This window comes from Schistocerca serialis, chromosome 3 (genome assembly GCF_023864345.2).
Source record: "Schistocerca serialis cubense isolate TAMUIC-IGC-003099 chromosome 3, iqSchSeri2.2, whole genome shotgun sequence".
Classification (NCBI taxonomy): Eukaryota; Metazoa; Arthropoda; class Insecta; order Orthoptera; family Acrididae; genus Schistocerca; species Schistocerca serialis.
The window spans coordinates 654,776,071-654,801,028 of record NC_064640.1 but is presented as its reverse complement, the minus strand read 5'-3'; the positions used below and the strand labels follow the sequence as shown (position 1 = coordinate 654,801,028).

The window sequence follows — 24,958 nt, the reverse complement described above, 5'->3', positions numbered from 1 at the left end:
AAGCAGTGTTTTAGTAGCTGAGTTAAGGGTGGAATGATTTCTTGCTTCACATCCTTTAACAGTTCCATGTGGGTTTCCATGCCTCTTTTTTCAATTTTTATTTGACATTCGTATTCTCACGTCTTCTGGAGAAAACGATATCACTTCGACAAGATCTATATACTCCATATCCATTTCAGATCGATTGTCACTCAGTATTTTCGTTTATAATCAAAGTAAGGAATAAAGGTAACCAATCGCCGGTTAGATGAGGTCTTGTGTCATCCACAGCCAGGTAAAGAATACTGAGAACTTTGCTAGCTTTCGTGCGAATCCTTCTTCAGAGCAAACAAAATACACACAGGCCTAGACCTGCACGACTCATTGTCCCAGATGACTACACTATTTGTATTTTTCCTTTCTATTCTCTGTATGACTCAGCTACCTCGCTCTCATTGTACGTCGGAGACTTCCTGAAATAGCCATTTTCCAGAGCATTCCTGCCTTTTCAACCTAGTAAGCCTCTCTCATTTCCACTACATCTTAGATATTGCTTTCCCTTGTGGCTTAACGGCGCCTAATTAACGAGAATTCATATTCCTTGTTATTCCTGTAGGTAGATATGTAATTGGATTCGAATCTAAATTTGTACCATTCTGCTTGCTTAATGTTGTAGACAGTTTGGATCTTCGTTTAATATTTCGCCGTTGTTGCCTTTACTAATGTGACACTGATATTCTTGTAGCAGCTGACTCACAATTGTGAAATGAAGAGGTCTTTCTGGTGAGGCGTTAATAATGTCAGCTGCTCTGTTATGATACTTTTACATGAAAACTTTCTCTGCACCTCTCTCGGCAATTTGACAACTACATCACTTTAATCTTGAACAGATTTACCCTCTTTCCTCCTAGGAGGACAGTTGCTTGTACCATAGATTCGTGCAGATAAGGTTTTATATGATGGTAGTACTGTATGTGACGAATGTACTACTACATTTAAATACACAGTCCTTGAGCAACCTTATGGTGCATGGCGCAGCACACCTTGTACCACAACTAGTAATTTCCTTTCCTGTTCCACCCACAAAGGGAGTAAGGGGAAAGCAACTGGCTATATGTCTCTATACGTGATCGAATTTCTCTTATCTTGTCTTTGTGGTCCTTATGCAAAATATATGTTGGTGGCAGAAGAATCGTTCTGCAGTCAGGTGCAAATGACAGTTCTCTATATTTTCTCAATAGGGTTTTATGGAAAAAAATATAATCTTCCATCCAGGGACTGCCATTTGAGTTCATGAAGCATTTCTGTAATATTTGTGTGTTGATAGAATCAAATGGTAACAAATCTAGCAGCTTGCCTCAGAAATGCTTTGATGCCTTCCTTGAAGCCAACCTGGTGAGGATAACAAACACTCTAGCAGCACTCAAGAATAGTTTGCACTATTGTTCTCCTTTATAGATGAGCTACACTTTCCTAAAATCCCCACAAACAACCATAGTCAACCATTTGCCTTCCCTACTATCTTCCTTATTTGTCTTTTCATTTCATATCACTTTGCAACATTTTGCCTAGATATTTCATTGGCATATGGAAAAAATATAATCTTCCATCCAGGGACTGCCATTTGAGTTCATGAAGCATTTCTGTAATATTTGTGTGTTGATAGAATCAAATGGTAACAAATCTAGCAGCTTGCCTCAGAAATGCTTTGATGCCTTCCTTGAAGCCAACCTGGTGAGGATAACAAACACTCTAGCAGCACTCAAGAATAGTTTGCACTATTGTTCTCCTTTATAGATGAGCTACACTTTCCTAAAATCCCCACAAACAACCATAGTCAACCATTTGCCTTCCCTACTATCTTCCTTATTTGTCTTTTCATTTCATATCACTTTGCAACATTTTGCCTAGATATTTCATTGGCATGATTGTGTCAAGCAACACACCACCAATACTGTATTCAAAGATTACAGTCTTGTTTTTCCTACTGATCTGCATTAACTTACATTTTTCTGCATTTGGAGCAATATAGAAATTCTGTCTAAATCATCCTCTATCCTCACTACTTATAATGGTAAAGATGATCTGCTTTGTGGATATCTTTATTATTGTATGGTATTTATCACAATGTTGTAATATTTTGGTGAGTAGTATAGTTTTATCAAAGATTGCTGTGTAGCAACCATTAGAGTTTCCTTAGATACCTCTATTTGAAATGGGTAGGGGGGAGGGAGATATAGTATTATTGTCAGTTCTAATATGCAGCATTTGTATAGAAAGTACACTTATTTCTTCTTCAGTATCAAACATTTCCAGATCAGGTGCATATTTTTGTGAAAACCAACTACAAAGCATCAGCTAGTTTGCCACTTCTCAGTTCCTCTCTTAATCAGGAATTCACTTTTTCTGATTCACATAATCTGTCTGGCATCACAATCACATTTTACATCTCTAGTTCATCTATTCTTTCAGTGTGTTTCATCTCGAGCATAGACCAGTTGTGATCCTCGATCGATTGTGAGGAAGCATGCATAAGTTATCTCTTGTTGGTCTAACTGATGAGTGTTAAGAGTTCCTTGTAATGATGCTCAATATTTAGAATGTATCCACTGTTTTCTAAATCCAGTTTGAGCTCTATAACAATTTCAGCACTTCCGAGAATCTCTTATGCAGTTATGTCCCATGAAAATTAGTTCATCGCCATCATCCTCATTGCTGAAAAATACATAAAGGAGTATAGATAGTACTGCTAACATTTTCCGTTCCAGTTGGCCTTTTTCCTCAAGCCATTCCTGTGCATAGATTTTATACATGTTTTTAATCCTTTGACAGAAAGTTACATTTGTGGCAGCAAGAGGCTGTATGGTGAACGATTTAACCTAGGATGAGAAGCTATACACATCTCCAAGTCCTTGCATTATAAACATGAGGCTACATGTTACTGAAGATATCTATGAACAGTTCCCATGTACCCTAAGCCCCATGGCTCATCTTAGCCCACACCTGTACCTTTTATTGTTTCTCAACCTTTCATTAACTACTGTCAGCTTACTAATGCTACTCATCTACCAATAAAATTTCCTATTACTCCAGAAAGTGGAAAGATTTGAGTGACAGCATTCCCACACGCTCTGCTATATGTCACTGGATAGAAAACTAATCTTTGCTAGGAAGTTCAAGAACTATTGTTTACCAAAGTTGAACTTGGATGTTTTCTAAATCCAGTTTGGGCTCTATAACAATTTCAGCACTTCTAAGATTCTCTTGTGCAGTTATGTCCCATGAAAATTAGTTCATCACCATCAGCCTCATTGCTGAAAAATACATAAAGGAGTATAGATAGTACTGCTAACATTTTCCGTTCCAGTTGGCCTTTTTCCTCAAGCCATTCCTGTGCATAGATTTTATACATGTTTTTAATCCTTTGACAGAAAGTTACATTTGTGGCAGCAAGAGGCTGTATGGTGAACGATTTAACCTAGGATGAGAAGCTATACACATCTCCAAGTCCTTGCATTATAAACATGAGGCTACATGTTACTGAAGATATCTATGAACAGTTCCCATGAACCCTAAGCCCCATGGCTCATCTTAGCCCACACCTGTACCTTTTATTGTTTCTCAACCTTTCATTAACTATTGTCAGCTCATTAATGCTACTCATCTACCAATAAAATTTCCTATTACTCCAGAAAGTGGAAAGATTTGAGTGACAGCATTCCCACATGCTCTGCTATATGTCACTGGATAGATTGCTAATCTTTGCTAGGAAGTTCAAGAACTACAGGGCTATTACAAATGACTGAAGCGATTTCATAAATTCACTGTAGCTCCATTCATTGACATATGGTCACGACACACTACAGATACGTAGAAAAACTCATAAAGTTTTGTTCGGCTGAAGCCGCACTTCAGATTTCTGCCGCCAGAGCGCTCGAGAGCGCAGTGGGACAAAATGGCGACAGGAGCCGAGAAGCGTATGTCGTGCTTGAAATGCACTCACATCAGTCAGTCATAACAGTGCAACGACACTTCAGGACGAAGTTCAACAAAGATCCACCAACTGCTAACTCCATTCGGCGATGGTATGCGCAGTTTAAAGCTTCTGGATGCCTCTGTAAGGGGAAATCAACGGGTTGGCCTGCAGTGAGCAAAGAAATGGTTGAACACTTGCGGGCAAGTTTCACGCGTAGCCCGCGGAAGTCGACGAATAAAGCAAGCAGGGAGCTAAACGTACCACAGCTGACGGTTTGGAAAATCTTACGGAAAAGGCTAAAGCAGAAGCCTTACCGTTTACAATTGCTACAAGCCCTGACACCCGATGACAAAGTCAAACGCTTTGAATTTTCGGCGCGGTTGCAACAGCTCATGGAAGAGGATGCGTTCAGTGCGAAACTTGTTTTCAGTGATGAAGCAACATTTTTTCTTAATGGTGAAGTGAACAGACACAATGTGCGAATCTGGGCGGTAGAGAATCCTCACTCATTCGTGCAGCAAATTCGCAATTCACCAAAAGTTAACGTGTTTTGTGCAATCTCACGGTTTAAAGTTTACGGCCCCTTTTTCTTCTGCGGAAAAAATGTTACAGGACACATGTATCTGGACATGCTGGAAAATTGGCTCATGCCACAACTGGAGGCCGACAGCGCCGACTTCATCTTTCAACAGGGTGGTGCTCCACCGCACTTCCATCATGATGTTCGGCATTTCTTAAACAGGAGATTGGAAAACCGATGGATCGGTCGTGGTGGAGATCATGATCAGCAATTCATGTCATGGCCTCCACGCTCTCCCGACTTAACCCCATGCGATTTCTTTCTGTGGGGTTATGTGAAAGATTCAGTGTTTAAACCTCCTCTACCAAGAAACATGCCAGAACTGCGACCTCGCATCAATGATGCTTTCGAACTCATTGATGGGGACATGCTGCGCCGAGTGTGGGAGGAATTTGATTACATCTACATCTACATTTATACTCCGCAAGCCACCCAACGGTGTGTGGCGGAGGGCACTTTACGTGCCACTGTCATTACCTCCCTTTCCTGTTCCAGTCGCGTATGGTTCGCGGGAAGAACGACTGTCTGAAAGCCTCCGTGCGCGCTCTAATCTCTCTAATTTTACATTCGTGATCTCCTCGGGAGGTATAAGTAGGGGGAAGCAATATATTCGATACCTCATCCAGAAACGCACCCTCTCGAAACCTGGCGAGCAAGCTACACCGCGATGCAGAGCGCCTCTCTTGCAGAGTCTGCCACTTGAGTTTATTAAACATCTCCGTAACGCTATCACAGTTACCAAATAACCCTGTGACGAAACGCGCCGCTCTTCTTTGGATCTTCTCTATCTCCTCCGTCAGACTGATCTGGTACGGATCCCACACTGATGAGCAATACTCAAGTATAGGTCGAACGAGTGTTTTGGAAGCCACCTCCTTTGTTGATGGACTACATTTTCTAAGCACTCTCCCCTTTAGTGATGTCTGCCGAATCACTAAAGGGGCACATATTGAACATTTGTGAATGCCTAAAAAAAACTTTTTGAGTTTTTGTATGTGTGTGCAAAGCATTGTGAAAATATCTCAAATAATAAAGTTATTGTAGAGCTGTGAAATCGCTTCAATCATTTGTAATAACCCTGTATTGTTTACCAAAGTTGAACTTTCACAGAACAGTTGAGTTTTCAGTTACGCACTTTTAATTTCCCCTGCACATGCAAGTTATTAGACATGCAGTTTCCACAATTATCACTGAAGAAAAATTATACAGCTTCCAACAAATTACTATTTTACCTACTCGACATGACACAGAAAAATGACACAGCACAGTGGGTCGAGTTAATTACAATTGCAGTTGCATTGCACATCGTATAGACAGCCCAGTCACTTTTACTGTCTTGCAGTGGTCACACCTGCGAATTAAATTTAGTCTGTCACAAGATCTAAGATTTCTTTTAAGTAGTAGCTTTCATGATGTTTCAGAGATCTGGAATATGTAAAAATAATTCAGCTATTATGCAGATCCAAAGCATAATATTGTTTTGGCAAGTGAATTTGTCCAGAAAAATGAGCAAATTTTATTTAGATACCTAAGAGATAACACTACTCCCCTCAGTTCTGCTCCCTCCAATGACATCAGCAGACCCAGTCAAATGAAGCTCAACTTTAAGTCCATATTAATTTCCCTGTTGCCTGACAGATATACACAGAATGAAACTATATGGTTCCAGAGACCTTTTCTAGTCTCAAACATCTATGATGTCTGCACATACATATACACAGAAGCTTGAATGTTTTCATCAATAATTCTAACTTCTCAGTAAACCAGAATGTGCCTAGTCTACAATTAAGTATCTAAATTTACCATTCAGACTGCTTTTACCACTTAATTTGCTTTGATCTTGATGTGCTTCTAATCTCAGACAAAGATTTGTATTAGTATTTTGGCTACTTCATAAAAAAGTTGCCTCAACTCTGTATGAACAAGACAAATTATACTGATGTTAACATTTCAGTTTTTAATAAATGATGAGCAACTGACCAGGAACCAGCCTTATGTTCTGTGGTCTTTTAGTATGGAAGATGAACCTGAAATCAACTGACAAAATTCCAGAGGTTGTTCAGAGATATTTTCTGTTTTGGTATGAGAAACACATGGTCTCCAGTGACTCATTACAGAGTAATCGCATTTAATTTGATTTTTACCTCTCCCCTCCTTTATCTTTGTACCTCTATTGCACTGAAAATATATGCACAGCAGTACGTATGTCAATGGTATATCATGTATCTTGTCTGGAAACTAAATTGTTCCATTTGTTCACAGTACTTGCTGTTAACACAGTAAGGACCACTTTGACCTTCACCTTCAAGCTTGCATTCAGTACATTTGGGTTCTGTTTCATATTTGTTTTTCTGGAGGAGTTAACTGTACTTTAACAGTTGTACTTGGTACTTTGGATCCAACTACTGTTCAGTAGTTGCTGATATGCACCTCATTATTCAGTTTGCTGAATGCAATGGAAGAGTGGCACAATGACAGAATCTACAGCTATACTCAGAAAACCACTGTGATATGCCTGGTCGAGGGTATGTACCAGTTATTAGGGCTTTTTCTTGTTCCATATATGTATGGAGCATGGGAAGAATGATTGCTTAAACTTCTCTGTGTGCACTGTAATCAATCTGATCATGTCTTCTCAGTCACTATGAGAGTGATACATAGGGGTCATAGTATATTTGTTGGTTCTTGAAACTTTGTAAGTGGGATTTTATGGGATAATTTGTATTTGTCTTCAAGAATCTGCCAGTTAAGTTCTTCAGCACCTTCATGACATTTTCCCATGGCTCAAACAAACCTGTGACCTTTCAGGCTGCTCTTATTTGTATAATTTCAACATCATCTGTTTTCCCCATTTCATATGGGTCCCATACACTTCAGCAGGATGGGTGATATGAGTGTTTTATATAAAATTTCCTTTGCAGATTGATTGCATTGCCTTAGTCTTCTGCCAATGAACTGCAGTTTTCCAAGTGCTTTACCTACAACTGAGCTGTGTGATCATTCCATTTCACGCCTGTACAAATTGTTACACCCAGATATCTGTACAAGTTGACTGACTCAAGCTGTGACTCATTGAAATTGTTGTTATCAGATACAACCTATTTTTGTGAAGTGCATAATTTCTCATTTCTTAACATCTAAAGTGAGCTACAAATCTTTGCAACACCTTGAAATCATCTCAAGCTCTCACTGAATATTTGTGCATGTTTTTTCAAACAGTACTTCATTACTGATATTTGCATCACCTGCAAAAACCTGAGGTTACTTTTAATATTGTCTCCAAGGTCACTAACATACAACATGAACAGCAAGGTTCCCAACATACTTCCCTGGTGCACACCTGAAATTACTTCTACATTTGTTAATGACTTTCCATGGAATCTAACATACCCTGATATCCTCAATTTAGTTTGATACCCCATATGAACATATTTTTGATAATAAGCATATGTGTGGTGCTAAGCCAAATGTCTTTCATAAGTCAAGAAACAATGCACCTACCCCATTGCCTTGATCCATGGCTTTCAGGGTGTCATGTGAAAAAATTGTGATTTGGGTTTCATACAAGCAGCATTTTATTAACCATGCTGGTTGGCATGGAGGAGGTCAGTCTGCTCAAGATATCTAATTACATTTGAGCTTAGAATATGTTCTAAGATTCTACAACAAATAGATGTCAGAGATGTTGGACAATTGTTTAGTGGATCACTTCTGCTACCCTTCTTGTAGAGGGGTGTGATCCATGCCTCTTTTTTTCACCACTGGGCACAGGGTTTCTGTTCAAGGAATCTTCAGCATATTATGGTTAAAAGAGGGGTTAGCTCAGATGCAGATTTGATATAGAATATGATAGGGTTTCTATGAGGCCCTGGAGCTTTGTTCAGTTTTAATGATTACAGCTGTTTTTCAACACCACTGACACAAATATCTATTTCACTCATCTTTGCAGTGGTTCAAAAATTAAACCCCTAGGTTTTCTTTTGTAAAGGAATTTTTGAAAGCAGAGTTAAGCATTTATGTGATTGCTTTATTACCCTGAGGATCAATTCCTGTCTCATCCACAAGTATCTGAACACTAACTTTTTTGCCACTAACAGCCTTTACATATGACCTAAATTTGTTCAGGCTCTGTGAAAGATCTTTTGATAATATTCTGCAACAGTATCATTGAAGGCTTCACACATTGCCCTCTTGACAGATAAATGCATTTCATTCAGTATCTCTCTATCTACAGCTCTATGACTTGTTTTATACATACAACACAGTAGTCTCTCTTTCTTTAGACGTTTCATTACAGTGACTGTATACTGTAGAAAGTCCCTCCCTTCATGAAATGACCAGTGCATGGTCACTTATTCTTTTAAACTTGAGCCATAGTACTCTACATGTTCCTGAACTGAGCTCAATATTTCAAGCTTCTCATTGAGTCATGACACTACTGCTTCTTTATATAGTTTAATGAAGAAATAAATCTTTCTTTATAGTTTAGATGCACTTTGTACTTTGGTAATCATTGTTGCTACAGTTGCCTCATGGTCGCTGATACCAGTTTCATTGTGGACATCCTCAAAGAGATCAGGTTTATTTGTTGTCATTAAATCCAATATATTTCCATCGTGAGAGAGGTTCTGAGCTATCTGTTTTAGGTAGTTTCCATAAAAATCATTTAGTTATGTTTTGCACGGTGTCTTGCCACACCAACTGCTTGCAAAAGTGTAATTTTTCCATTTGATTCTAGGATGTTTAAAGTTTCCTCTGATGATTACAGCATTGTTGGAGAACTTACATACTAGTGAACTGAGGCGTTCTCTAAAGTTTTCAATTACATCAGGAGGCAAGACTGGTGGTTGACAGAAGGATCCAATGCCCCACCAATCTCTCAAGCAGCTTCAGTTCCTACCTCAATGGGTTAGAGTTTCTTGTCACTGGGACAAACAGGCAACCTCCATTTCCCATTAGCCTATTTTTTTGATATATGCTTAAACTTTCCCCAAAAGTCTCACTGCTATCAATTTTGGGTTTTGATCAGCCTTCTGTTCCTAATATTATGTGAGCTTTACTGTTTTTTATGAGCACTTCAAACTCTAGCACTTTGTTGCAATTGTTTCAGCAGTTAACCATAAAGATTTTAGCACTCTCGCCTATGGGGGGCACTTCTTTGGATGTTACACTGATACTTCTGGGTCTCCTATAGCTATCAGTATCTGGACAGGATGGAAAGTTATGTGATCTTAAAAGTAGCTTGTGTATCCTACACACAGTCAGCTATGTGGGTAGCAGCCTCTAATTCGTAGTACACATCTGACCCATTTAGGGGGTTCTTACAGTTCTCAACCCAAATCACAAGTCTAAAGTCGCAGCCTAGCTTGTCACTGAACCTTTGCAGAATCTGGTTCAAGCCTTCCACTTCACTCAGAATCAGGGGTCCATGTTCAGCCTTCCCTGCCAGTCGCTGGAATGATTTAAATGAGCTTGGGACCCAGATGATAGGCACCGTTTGTCCCAATGTGCACCACAGCCTGCAGTTTAATGCACCCTGCTCCCTCAATGGATGCTGGAATAGCCTCTTCAACATATTGCTTGAGGGCTCTAGGCATACACACTGAGTTCACATGGTGTTCCTTCCCATTCCTTGCTGCCATTTCCCTAAGAGGTACAATTATTTACCACATGGTTGAACTTCTAATGACTAACAGAGTCCTGTCCTTTTTCATTTGCCTCCCCTACAGAAGAAACAACACTTTCCAACAGGTGAAGTGAGACTCACTGGCTCAGTTTCAATTTCAGTGGAAGATGGCACCTCAGGCTTGTTTGTTAGGGGGACAGGTGTAATACCCTGAGTTCTCACTGGTCCCTGTCTTTCCTGTACAGTTAAGTGGATGAGTAGTCACAGATCCTGTACATCCTGTAAAAGAGACAGTATGCCCAGGAGAGGATAGTACCTATGGTATCTGGTACATCACTCTTGGTGAGTCTCCCAACACACCCATTTGCGGTAACCTCTAATCACTTGGCAGTAGTCAGTGTGATTTCCAGCTCTTACAGAAAGCAACTAACACATCTTATGCTTCAGAAAAGCATACACAATGGGGCTTCATTGTGGGTGGTGCAGTATTCTACAAAACAGCAAATAAATAACTTAAAATTAAGTTTGCTGATTCTCTTTTAATTTATTGGTCTGATATGCTGCAAGTATCATCAGTAGCTTTTTAGAGCTAAAGTGATTAACAGCCAAATTGAGATATTTATTATAACAACAGAAAAACTTTATAAAATTTACTTTTTCTCTGAAGTATTTGTGATGTTATGTTGACTATCACTAACAAATTCAGCAGTAGTGTTAATTTATGATAAATGCGGACAATATTCACTCCTCTTAGAATGTGTCAAAATATGTTAGTTACTTACAGTTTCTGTAAGCCACAAAAGCTGATTTAGTATGAAAGTTATGCATAATGCTCATAACTTAATAAAATTATGAAAAATATATATTTGTAAGAGTCTAAAACTAAAAAAATGACCTTTTTCACACAAATATATGATGAAATTAAGGACCATCTGTTCTCCAATGAAGATACTGTTGCCAAAGTTTCCAAAAAGTGCAAATTAAGTTCACATTTTATGATATGCCTCTTGCTCAAGTTTTATAAACCTCTCACAAATGTTTGAAAATGCACAATATATCATAATACACACAAGTATTGACACAATACTGAGTATGCTGTGCTGTTCCCATAGTTAAGGCGACCGCAGCGCAGTTCTTTGGCATCTGCAGGTTGATGCACTGCTATAGGATTTGTGTAGTATATTTTGGTCCTTGCATAGTACAGGCTTTTTGATTTTTGTTAAACTATTTTCAGAGAAGTAAAAGTCACTGGGATAAAAAATAAGGAAATCATAATTACATTATTACCCTGTAACAGATGACCTGAGACTGTGCGTCACTTACACCATCATACTCTGACAGTATCTCTCAACAACCTCCAAGAGTTCAAGTTCACTCTGTATTTTGCTTTGAGTTCATTTCAGCCTTCCCTAGTGATATAATGAAAACAATAGGACATAATCCAGTCACACAAACTACTATTTTGCCAGAGGTATCACATGACAGGAATGAATTATTACAATTGATTTCACATTATTAGATCCGATCTGCTGTGTCCTTAAAATGTACTTATTTTCACATTATCAAATGATTGTTTCATTCTAGGACATGGTTAAGATTTGAAGAATGCATAAATGACTATACAAAGGACTGCTTTACAGAAAACCAGCAAGAGGAATTTAAAAAAGCTGTCGAAAGCCCAGTGGACCTTGTCCATCGAATGTGCACTGAGCATCAGTACCAGCAAGGTAAGAGCTATATTATATTTTATATCATAAAAAAGTAAACTTATAAAAAGTACAAGAGTCTTTACTGTATATTTTTCCAACAAATGTTTTTAAGAAACAGAGATTTTTCTATATACCTAATTTTACTGCTGCCTGAGTTACAAAAAATGTTTTTATTCTGGTCTGATATGATGGGTGGAGCCAAGGGAATGAACATGGAAGATAGCAAAAGGAGGGAGAGGAGAGGGGTAGGAAAGGGAATGGAATATAAATATGACACCAATGAGAAATCAACCAAACAAGGCTAGTTGTTCCTTATTTTAGACAGTGAAATAAGAGGCTAGGTTTAGAGGGTGGGGCAAGTTAAAATAGCTGTCATAAGCTATTAAGAAGTCTCAGTAATCTATGTTTTACTTAGGAACATGTTGTCCCAGTGAGTGGGTATTTATTTATTTATTCATCCATTTGATGTATTACAATTTATACTTGTTGTATTGGCACACATTTCCCCACAGAATGTCAGTGGTCATTTATCTGTGTGGACAGCTATTTGTTTATTTGAGGCTCCCATTCATCTGTGTGGACAGCTACTTGTTTATTAGAAGCCATGAGATCTTATATTGTGTAGCCACAAAGATATGAGGCTCAGGTTAATTACATTTGTACACACTGTATTTGCAAGCAAATAAGCAGATACTTAGTAATGAGAGCTATAACATAACATTTATCTTAGGCAGTTACATAGATTAAAATATACTTGAAAATGTAGCACGTATAATGTGCAAAATAAAATAGTGGCTACAATAGCATGAATCAGAAAAAACTCAGCATCTACTTTTAATATACTATAATATAGAAGATATATGGTAATATCTAAGTAAATATTGTTGTATATGAGTACAAGCACATTATTTCTATATAACCCTACCAAACAGTGACTAACAGAAATTCTGCTTTCAGCAGGAGGCAAGCACAAAAAGTAATTACAAGCACTGTGGGGCACAGTGAGGGAGAGGATAATGACAAGTAATTAATGAAAGCTTGCCTTCAGATACTCATCAACAGATTAAAAAGTATATTTCATTAGTAAATCTTTAACTTTCTTCCTGGAGGTATTGCTTTTGTTTCTAGTTGATAGGGGTTGTTTGTTGCAAAGTAGGTTGTCCATATTTCTCACCCCATTGTGACTTTTGCCTAATCTTTGTCTCACCAGATGAAAGTTCGCTTTTGTGCTTGTCATGGTTCTGGATATCTCCATTTGTTATAAAGAAATCGAGGTTTTTCTGACAAAAGAAACTGTCTCTAGAATATAAATACAGGGGACTGGCAATATATTAAGCTCTTTGGAAATGGGTTTGGTGGCAAATCATGTTGGTACTCTTTTCTTTACTTTTATTATTCCTTTCTTGCATGATGACAGTTTTTTGTGAGTAGCCTCCCCCCCCCCCCCCCCCCCACACACACACACAAAGGGATGCCACATGCTGTTATTGAGTGCAGAAGCCCATGATAAACAGTTTTTAATGTGTTTACATTACATGACTGCCCAAGATTTCTGAAAGCATAGCAAGCAGACACTACCAAGCTTGTTTAATAGTTGTGCCCCGTCTTCATCCCACTGGAGTGAACTGTCAAGCTAGACTCCAAAACACTTTGTTTCTGTTTCTAGTTCAGTTTGCCATTTATCTGCAAGGGTTCTATATAGACAGGATGGTTTCAGGATGGGTAGAAAAGTGTGCAACTTGTCATGTTTATATTTAACAGTAATTTATTGTAGTGGAGGCATGAGAGGGCTCTTTCAGTTGTATAATTAATTTTGACCTTCAGTTACAGAGTTAAGTCTAACTGGAAGAGGAAGTTTGTGTCATCTACAAACAATACAGGAGAAGTGTTATGTGATTTAAAGAAAGTTCATTGATAAAAGAGTAGGAAGAGGAGAGTGCCCAGTACTGAATCTTGTGGGACTCCACAGCTCATAAGGTCTTTGCCAGAATAAATTTTTATACATTCAGGGCTTGTGATTTCTAGCATTAGCGTTCTGTTGATGAGATAGAATTTAAAGCAGTTATCTGCTGTACCTCCGATGCCATACAATTTTAGTTTCTGAAGCAACAGTGAATGATTAATGAGATCAAAAGCCTTACTAAGGTCATTGAAAAGTCCAAAAGAAAATTCATTTTGGTTGAAGGCTCTTTTCTAGACACACTGTGATTCTGAGCTATAAGACTTTCTCAGATATCTTGGATATAGTTCGTAATGATGTGGAATGTGTCAGATTAATAAAAGGTGTCTATACAAGACATTACATTAGACAAAATATTACATGACACTCAATATTATTATTATTATTATTATGATTGGGGGGGGGGGGGGGGGAGGTTGGGAAATTACCCACTTACTATATCCAAAAATTCATCTAATGAGTAGAAGGAGTTGCCATTAAGAAATTCTTTTAATTTCCTTTTAAATGCTATATGGCTATCTGTCAGACTTTTGATTCTATTAGGTAAGTGACCAAAGACTTTTGTGGCAGCATAATTTACCCCCTTCTGAGCCAAAGTTAGATTTAACCTTGAGTAGTGAAGATCATCCTTTCTCCTAGTGTTGTAGCCATGTACACTGCTATTACTTTTGAATTAGTTTGGATTGTTAATAACAAATTTCATAAGTGAATATATATATTGTGAGGCTACAGTGAAGATTTCTAGCTCTTTAAATAAGTGTCTGCAGGATGATCTTGGATGAGCTCCAGCAATTATTCTGATTACTCGCTTTTGTGCAATGAACACTCTTCTACTCAATGATGAGTTACCCCAGAATATGATGCCATACGAAAGCAGAGAATGAAAATAGGCGTGGTAAGCTAATTTACTCAGATGTATATCGCCAAAATTTGCAATGACCCTAATAGCATAAGTAACTGAACTCAAACGTTTCAGCAGATCCTCAGTGTGTTTTTTCCAGTTCAACCCCTCATCAATGCATGCACCTAGAAATTTTGAATATTCTACCTTAGCTACCAATTTCTGATCGAAGTCTATATTTATTAATGGGGTCATTCCATTTACTGTGTGGAACTGTATATACTGTGTTTTGTGAAAGTTTAATGAGAGCCTGTTTGCAGAGAACCACTTAATGATTTTCTGAAAAACATCGCTTACAAATTCACCAGTTAATTCTTGTCTGTTGGGTGTGATAGTTATACTTGTATCATCGGCAAAAAGTACCAGCTTTGCATCTTCGTGAATATAGAATGGCAAGTCATTAATATATATTAAGAACAGCAGAGGACCCAAGACCAAACCTTGCAGCACCCCATTCTTGATTGTTCCCCAGTCTGAGAAATCACCAGTTTTTTGCATATTATGTGAACTGTTTATTTCAACTTTCTGCACTCTTCCAGTACGGTATGAATTAAACCATTTGAGCACTGTCCCAATCATACCACAATACTTGAGCTTATCTACAAGTATTCCATGATTGACACAATCAAAAGCATTTGATAGATCACAAAAAATTCCAACTGGTGACTTCCGGTTACTCAGAGCATTTAATATTTCATTAGAAAGTATATATAGCATTTTCCGTTGAAAAACCCTTCTGGAAACCAAACTGACATTTTGTTAAAACTTTATTTTTACAAAGGTGTGAAGCTACTCTACAATACATTACTTTTTCAAGAATTTTGGATAAGGCAATCAGAAGAGAGATTGTGTGGTAGTTGTTGACATCAGATGTATCCCCTTTTTTATGCAGTGGTATAACAATGGCATACTTCAGTCTATCTGGGAAAATATCCTGCTTCAGAGAGCTGTTACATATGTGGCTAAGAATCACACTTATTTCTTGGGAACAAGCTTTTATTATCCTGCTGGAAATGCCATCAATCCCATGTGAGCTTTTATTTTTGAAAGAGTTTATTATCTTCCTAATTTCAGATGGAGAGGTGGGTGGAATTTCAATTGTATCAAATGGTGTGTGTAAGGCCTCTTCCATTAACTGCCTTGCTTCTTCTAATGAACATTTAGATCCTATTTTCTCTACAACTTTTAAAAAATGATTATTCAAAATGTTTTTGACTTCCGGCTTGTTGTTTATCAAGTTTCCATTCGCTTTGATGGTGATGCCATCATCCTGTACTCTTGGTTGTCCTGCCTCCCTTGTAATAATTGTTTACATCATGACTGTCCCCCTTTTTCAAATTTGAATTGTCTTCAAGGTCTTTAGTACTTCTGGGAAACATCCTCTGCTTATTGAGCTATCATTGTTTGTGTTGCTTTCTTTGTGAAGTTTTTATTGATTGCACATGAGGTAATTATTCTCTTGGTGATCCATCCTTTTGATCTGTTGCTTCTCAACAGTTTTTCTGTACGTTTTATGAGAGAAAAGGCAATGTTAAAATAATGGTACAGATTATCAACAAATATTTTTCTTTTCTTTTCAGTGTCAATTAATTGAATTTACACCCTTTAGATTTGTGTGATTTATTGTGTAATGGAAATTTAGCAGATTCCTGTTAGTACTTACATGGAAGACCTCACACTTTTCATTATTCAGAGTTGATTGTCACTTTTCACACCATACAGATATCTTATCTAAATAATTTTGCAATTGTTTTTGATAATCTAATGACTTAACAAGATTTTAAATCACAGCATTATCTGCAAAAAATCTAAGAGGGCAGCTCAGATTGTCACTAAAATCATTTATGTAGATCAGGAAGAACAGAGGGCCTATAACACACACTCGGGGAATGCCAGATATCACTTCTGTTCTACTTGAAGACTTCCCATCAGTTACTATGAACTGTGAACTTCATAATAGGAAGTCATGGATCCAGTCACACAAATGAGATGATACCCCAAAGGCATGCAATTTAATTAGAAGTCCCTTACAAGAACAGTGTCAAAGGCCTTCTGGAAATCTAAAAATATGGAACCTACTAACATCCCCTGTCAATAGCACTCATTACTTCATGAGAATAAAGAGCTGGTTGCATTTCACAAGAGCAATATTTTCTGAACCTGTGTTCACTGCTTGGCAGTGGTTCACAATTCATATTCAGGAATATTTACTTCATCTTCCTTGGTGAAGAAATTTCAGAAAACTGTGCTTAGTAACTCTGCTTTAATGGCACTGTCATCAGTACCATTTGTATTGTGGAGTGAAGGTATTTATTGTGTCTTGATGCTAGTGTACCTGGCATATGCCCAGATTCTCTTTGGGTTTTCTGCCAGATTTTGAGACAGAGTTTCATTGTGAAATCTATTAAAATCATCTCACATTGAAGTTAACACTAAATTTCAAAATTCTAATAATGTAACCAATTTTAGGGGTCTTACATTCTTTTAAATTTGCAGTCCTTTTTTCGTTGATTCTGCAATAGCGTTCTGATCTGCTTTGTGTTCTATGGGTGATCAGTACCACCTCTTATTAATTTATCTGATCAATATCTCTTGATTGCTGTCAATACTATTTCTCTGAATCCAAATTACATCTGGTCTTCACTTAAATAGTCAGATTGGAAGGAGTAGAGACTATCTCTTATGAAGACGTCAAGCAAATTTTTTTTTTTTTTTATTTATTTTTTTTTTTTTTTTTGCATGTATTTTTCATATTTTTTGGTGGGTTTGGTTGTTATAGTATTCAGTGTCACTAAAATGACCTTGTGGTCACTAATCCCTGTATCCAGCATATTGCTACCTATTTGCTCAGTATTATCTGTTGCTAAGAGGTCAAATATGCTTTCAAAACGTTTACACTTTGAGTGGGCTTCAGAATGAATAATTCAAAATAATTTTCTAACGACACATTCAGTATGATTTTGGACAATATTGTGAGCCTAACACTGAATTTAAATGTGTATTTTTGCCAATTTAGTGAGGCTAGGTTAAACTCACCACCAACTATAGTTGTATAAGTAGGGTATCTATCTGAAATGGGACTCAAGGTTCCTTTGGACTGTTCAGCAACTGTATCATCTGAGTCAGGCAGTCTGTAAAAGGGACCAATTATTAACTTATTTCAGTTGTCAAGAATAATCTCTACCCATTCTAATACAAAGGAACTATCTACTTCAATTTCATAACAAAGTAGACTACTTCTGATTGCAATAAATGCTCCACCACCAACTGTATTTAATCCATCCTTTCAGAATACAGTTATGTTCTTAGTAAAAATTTCTGCTGAACTTATTTCCAGCTTTATCCAGCTTTCCATACCTGTAAGAATTTGCACTTTAGTGCATTCTATTAGTGCTTGTTGCTCTGGTTCTTTCCCAACACAGCTATGACATTTACAACTCCAATACTGATTGTTGCTAGGCCTACCTTCCAGCATTTGTCCTGCATTCTTTTAGGTTGACACCCTTTTTCTGTGGTTTCCCAAGATTCTATAGCCTAAAAAAATCACCCAATCCATTCCACACAGCCCCCACTACCCATGTAACCACTTCTTGTATGTAGTCCACCCCTAACCTATTAATCAGAATCCAGAAACCCACCACCCTAAGGTACAAGTTGAGGAATCAGCAGCCTACACAGTAATAGAACCATCTGAGCCTCTGATTCAGACCCTCCACTTGTCTCTGTATCAACAAATCACAGTCTGTTCTGTTGACGATGCTACAAATGGTGAGCTCCACCTTCATGTTGCAAGCAAGACTGGCAGTCTTTACCATTTCAGCTAGTCACACAAAACCAGAGAGAATCTAATCCAATCCAAATTGACACACATTGTTAGTACCCCCATGAACCACCACCTGCAGTTGGCTGCACTCTTCATAGTATCTGGAAGCAGCCTTAACACATCTGGAATGACTTTTCCCAGTATTCCACACTGGATTCCTTCTCCTCCTTTGCTGCCATATCCCCAAGGGCCCCCATTACACACTCAATATTGGAGCTCCCAACTACCAATAATCCCACCCTCAGTGAATGCCCAGACCTTGCGGACTGAGAGGCTTTCTCTGTAGCAGGGCAAGTGGCTGCATCTTACTCAGGGTCTTTGGCTGCCATAGGTAGGACCCGATACCTGTTTGTCAGACAAACTGGGGAGGCCCTCGTAAACACTGCCCAAAAAACTAGATGTAATAGCATCTATATTGCTCTCATGAAATTTCATTCCATGTTCCCTGTTTAAACAATGTTCTCTATTGCCGATTTGTCAGGCTGCGTGATGATGATGCGCTGCACACCTGTACTGAATTGTACAAACTGATTGGTCAACATAAGCTTTCCCACCCTCACATGAAATTCTGTACATGCCAGGCTTCCTAAACCCCAAATCATCCTTGACACAGCCAAGTAGTGCCCTGATCTTGGCAGGCAGATGAAACACAGTTTTAATGTCAAATTTAATTAAAATTCTGCTGTCTTAAAGGATATGTCACCTGCATTAGGAATAAATGCCAGAGAGCTATGCTTCTCTTCATACATCTCCAAATATGGTCCAAATTGCATAGCCAGTTGAATACACCAAGTGTGCAAATTCCCGTGTTAGACCATCTGCTTCGGAAATAACATATGCCCCGTGTAACAGAGCCACAAAGATGACGCTGTGTTGGTATAATGGGTGGCAACCCTTTGCATACAGATATCAATTGGTATATGCTGGTTTTCCCAAAGTGCTATCATGTTGTTGTTGTTGTTGTTGTGGTCTTCAGTCCTGAGACTGGTTTGATGCAGCTCTCCATGCTACTCTATCCTGTGCAAGCTTCTTCATCTCCCAGTACCTACTGCAACCTACATCCTTCTGAATCTGCTTAGTGTATTGATCTCTTGGTCTCCCTCTACGATTTTTACCCTCCACGCTGCCCTCCAATGCTAAATTTGTGATCCCTTGATGCCTCAAAACATGTCCTACCAACCGATCCCTTCTTCTAGTGAAGTTGTGCCACAAACTTCTCTTCTCCCCAGTCCTATTCAATACCTCCTCATTAGTTATGTGATATACCCACCTCATCTTCAGCATTCTTCTGTAGCACCACATTTTGAAAGCTTCTATTCTCTTCTTGTCCAAACTGGTTATCGTCCATGTTTCACTTCCATACATGGCTACACTCCATACAAATACTTTCAGAAACGACTTCCTGACACTTAAATCTATACTCGATGTTAACAAATTTCTCTTCTTCAGAAACGATTTCCTTGCCATTGCCAGTCTACATTTTATATCCTCTCTACTTCGACCATCATCAGTTATTTTACTCCCTAAATAGCAAAACTCCTTTACTACTTTAAGTGTCTCATTTCCTAATCTAATTCCCTCAGCATCACCCGATTTAATTTGACTACATTCCATTATCCTTGTTTTGCTTTTGTTGATGTTCATCTTATATCCTCCTTTCAAGACACTGTCCATTCCGTTCAACTGCTCTTCCAAGTCCTTTGCTGTCTCTGACAGAATTACAATGTCATCGGCGAACCTCAAAGTTTTTAATTCTTCTCCATGGATTTTAATACCTACTCCAAATTTTTCTTTTGTTTCCTTTACTGCTTGCTCAATATACAGATTGAATAACATCGGGGAGAGGCTACAACCCTGTCTCACTCCTTTCCCAACCACTGCTTCCCTTTCATGCCCCTCGACTCTTATAACTGCCATCTGGTTTCTGTACAAATTGTAAATAGCCTTTCGCTCCCTGTATTTTACCCCTGCCACCTTCAGAATTTGAAAGAGAGTATTCCAGTTAACGTTGTCAAAAGCTTTCTCTAAGTCTACAAATGCTAGAAACGTAGGTTTGCCTTTTCTTAATCTTTCTTCTAAGATAAGTCGTAAGGTCAGTATTGCGTCATGTGTTCCAACATTTCTACGGAATCCAAACTGATCTTCCTCGAGGTCCACTTCTACCAGTTTTTCCATTCGTCTGTAAAGAATTCGCGTTAGTATTTTGCAGCTGTGACTTATTAAACTGATAGTTCGGTAATTTTCGCATCTGTCAACACCTGCTTTCTTTGGGATTGGAATTATTATATTCTTCTTGAAGTCTGTGAGTATTTCGCCTGTCTCATACATCTTGCTCACCAGATGGTAGAGTTTTGTCATGACTGGCTCTCCCAAGGCCATCAGTAGTTCTAATGGAATGTTGTCTACTCCCGGGGCCTTGTTTCGACTCAGGTCTTTCAGTGCTCTGTCAAACTCTTCATGCAGTATCTTATCTCCCATTTCATCTTCATCTACATCCTCTTCCATTTCCATAATATTGTCCTCAAGTACATCGCCCTTGTATAAACCCTCTATATACTCCTTCCACCTTTCTGCCTTTCCTTATTTGCTTAGAACTGGGTTGCCATCTGAGCTCTTGATATTCATACAAGTGGTTCTCTTCTCTCCAAAGGTCTCTTTAATTTTCCTGTAGGCAGTATCTATCTTACCCCTAGTGAGACAAGCCTCTACATCCTTACATTTGTCCTCTAGCCATCCCTGCTTAGCCATTTTGCACTTCCTGTCGATCTCATTTTTGAGACGTTTGTATTCCTTTTTGCCTGCTTCATTTACTGCATTTTTATATTTTCTCCTTTCATCAATTAAATTCAATATTTCTTCTGTTACCCAAGGATTTCTATTAGCCCTCGTCTTTTTACCTACTTGATCCTCTGCTGCCTTCACTACTTCATCCCTCAGAGCTACCCATTCTTCTTCTACTATATTTCTTTCCCCCATTCCTGTCAATTGTTCCCTTATGCTCTCCCTGAAACTCTGTACAACCTCTGGTTCTTTCAGTTTATCCAGGTCCCATCTCCTTAAATTCCTGCCTTTTTGCAGTTTCTTCAGTTTCAATCTGCAGTTCATAACCAATAGATTGTGGTCAGAATCCACATCTGCCCCTGGAAATGTCTTACAATTTAAAACCTGGTTCCTAAATCTCTGTCTTACCATTATGTAATCTATCTGATACCTTTTAGTATCTCCAGGATTCTTCCAGGTATACAACCTTCTTTCATGATTCTTGAACCAAGTGTTAGCTATGATTAAGTTATGCTCTGTGCAAAATTCTACAAGGCGGCTTCCTCTTTCATTTCTTCCCCCCAATCCTTATTCACCTACTATGTTTCCTTCTCTCACTTTTCCTACTGACGAATTCCAATCACCCATGACTATTAAATTTTCGTCTCCCTTCACTACCTGAATAATTTCTTTTATCTCGTCATACATTTCATCAATTTCTTCATCATCTGCAGAGCTAGTTGGCATATAAACTTGTACTACTGTAGTAGGCATGGGCTTTGTGTCTATCTTGGCCACAATAATGCTTTCACTATGCTGTTTGTAGTAGCTAACCTGCACTCCTATTTTTTTATTCATTATTAAACCTACTCCTGCATTACCGCTATTTGATTTTGTATTTATAACCCTGTAATCACCTGACCAAAAGTCTTGTTCCTCCTGCCACCGAACTTCACTAATTCCCACTATATCTAACTTTAACCTATCCATTTCCCTTTTTAAATTTTCTAACCTACCTGCCCGATTAAGGGATCTGACATTCCACACTCCGATCCGTAGAATGCCAGTTTTCTTTCTCCTGATAACGACGTCCTCTTGAGTAGTCCCTGCCCGGAGATCCGAATGGGGGACTATTTTACCTCCGGAATATTTTACCCAAGAGGACGCCATTGTGGCGGCAGCACCGTCCAACGCACGAAGGGCTGAACTACGGCACTGCCGACACAAGTAGGGGCAGCTGTACCGTTATGCGGAATTTCGGCAACGGTGCGTCGCACACCGGACCGCACGGGAACAAAGCTGCCACCAGTGCGAGCTAGTCGACGCGACACGACACACGTCTCCCCAGTTCTTCCGCCGCGGACCACGTGCGTCGAGTCAACGTGACTCCGCCGTAAATGCGTACGCGCGGTCGTAAACACAGTCGCCGTTAAATTGTCTTTCGCTTCTTCGCGGACGTTACGGCGCCTCCGGTCGCGCCAAGAGCAGAACATTCCGTGACGCGGCCTTTTGTCTCGCTCGGTCCACGAGGTCGCGCCACGGCTCGTCACTGGAGTGTACACCCTCTGGGTTCGGTGACCGAGTCGTGCCGCCAGTGCAACGCCCCTATATAGACGGACATCAGCGAAGTATATTATTTGTCATTTATTGTAACGGCAGGAAAAATAAATGTGTCCTGTCCAGAAACCGCTTTAGTCATTTATTGCCACAAAGCCTCTCCCATGAGCATAGTGCGTGGGCGCGGCGATAAATGCCGGTTCACTGCACATGAGCGACTGTAAGCGGGGATACAACACGTTCCCGCTTCACTGGTGACCCTGACGTGATCTGAGGCTAAAAAAACATGTGGTGACAAACGTTCGTCGGTACGAGAGACGTGGAACCACGAGTAGGCTTGCACGCATACGCCCGCGCTGAACAGTGCTCCGTAGTAAAATTTTTTTTTTAACTAACTTTTTTTGTATTGTTTTTGTGTGCGTATATTTTGATCGCGGACTGCTTAGTGTTATTTTTTTTTTTCTTTTCGTGTGTTTCCCTTGTGTTATTTTCACTGTGTACTTTGCTCTTGTACGAGGATTCGACTCTGAACTAAGATGGCGACACTAGAGGAGTTGCAAAAGACCGTCGAGGAACTGCTCACACGCAACACGAGGCTAGAGAATGAGCTACAGGCACGGACTACACGCGCGGACGCCGCGCAGCCACAGACAGCTCAGGACAATGTTGGCGCGCAAATCCCCGCCACAGCGACGCCTCCTACGACCGCTGGAACGCCGACAGGCACAGGACGGGCACTGATCAGGCTGCCTCCCTTTTGGCCGCGCGACCCTGTAATGTGGTTCAGCCAGGTTGAGGCGGTATTTATGAGCAACCACGTGACCTGCGACCTGGCGAAATTTGGGCACGTAGTGAGCCAGCTGGACCAGAACTATGTGGCCGAAGTGCGGGATATAATCACCGCCCCACCGACGCAGTCGAGCTACCAACGGCTCAAGGAAGAGCTGATCCGGCGGATTTCGTCGTCAGAGGAACAGCGTGTGCACCAACTGCTGCGGCAAGAGGAATGCGGCGATCGGAGGCCCTCGCAGTTCCTGCGCCACTTGCGGAGTCTCGCACAGTCCGATATGGTGCCAGATTCGCTGTTGCGCACTATCTGGGTGCGCAGCCTCCCAGCTCAGGTGCAGGCAGTGATAGCCGCACAGACGGAGATGCAGCTGGACGCCGTCGCTAACTTGGCCGACAGGGTGCACGACGCGCTGACAACGGCGCCTAGCACCGCGGCTGCAGCAGCTTACGACTCCGTCCCCCCACCTGCGTGGCGGCCAGCGCCTCCCGCACCCGCATCGGATGCCGACCTGCACCAGCTAGTGCAAAACTTGACCGCGCAGGTGGCAGCTCTCTCGACGCAAGTCGACTGGGTTGCGCGTTCGCAGCAAGAGGGCAGCACGCGCCGCAGCAGCAGCAGACCGGGCGACAGGCGGCGTGGCTCGTGCAGCCGGCAACGCAGCAACAGCCGCTCCAACGGTACCCCGCCGACGTCACACCACGCACAAAGCGGCTACTGCTGGTACCACGCCCGCTTCGGCAACGAAGCAACCAGGTGCCGTGCTCCTTGCTCGCACCCAAACGCCAGCTGCGACCGGACCTAGGCGCACCCGGCTGCAATATGATATCGAAGCGTCTGTTTGTTGCGGAACGGGGGGCAGGCGTGAGGTACCTCTTCGACACGGGTTCGGACCTCTCGATCTTCCCCCGTTCTATGTTACGAGACCGCAGGCGGGCCGAGGTACTCTGCCTTACAGCGGCGAACAATTCCACTATTAAAACTTACGGCACACACAGCTGCAATATAGATCTGGGCCTACAGCGCACGTTCTCGTGGACTTTTACCGTGGCCGACGTCAATGAGCCGATCCTGGGCGCAGACTTTCTCGGCCACTACGGGCTACTAGCCGACATCGCAAACGGCCAGCTCATCGACGCCACGACTAAGTTAAAGATAGCGGGACAGCGCCGGCAGGCTGCATACTACAGCGTTAAACCCGTGAAGTGCCCCGGACCGTACGCTGACATTCTTGAACAATTCCCCGACCTCACCCGCCCAGCCGGTGCACCGAGAGACATCAAACATTCGACGGTGCACC

The 24,958-nt window shown here is 40.3% G+C and overlaps 1 protein-coding gene across 1 annotated transcript in view; it reads left to right on the top strand.

Annotated features, from left to right (window-relative positions):
• Positions 1-24,958, top strand: part of LOC126471076 (uncharacterized) — a 483,768-nt gene that overhangs the window by 324,498 nt on the left and 134,312 nt on the right. The window contains exon 5 of the mRNA XM_050099148.1: positions 11,746-11,888. Coding sequence (XP_049955105.1) covers positions 11,746-11,888 — 143 coding nt within the window. The remainder of the gene's footprint in view (positions 1-11,745; positions 11,889-24,958) is intronic.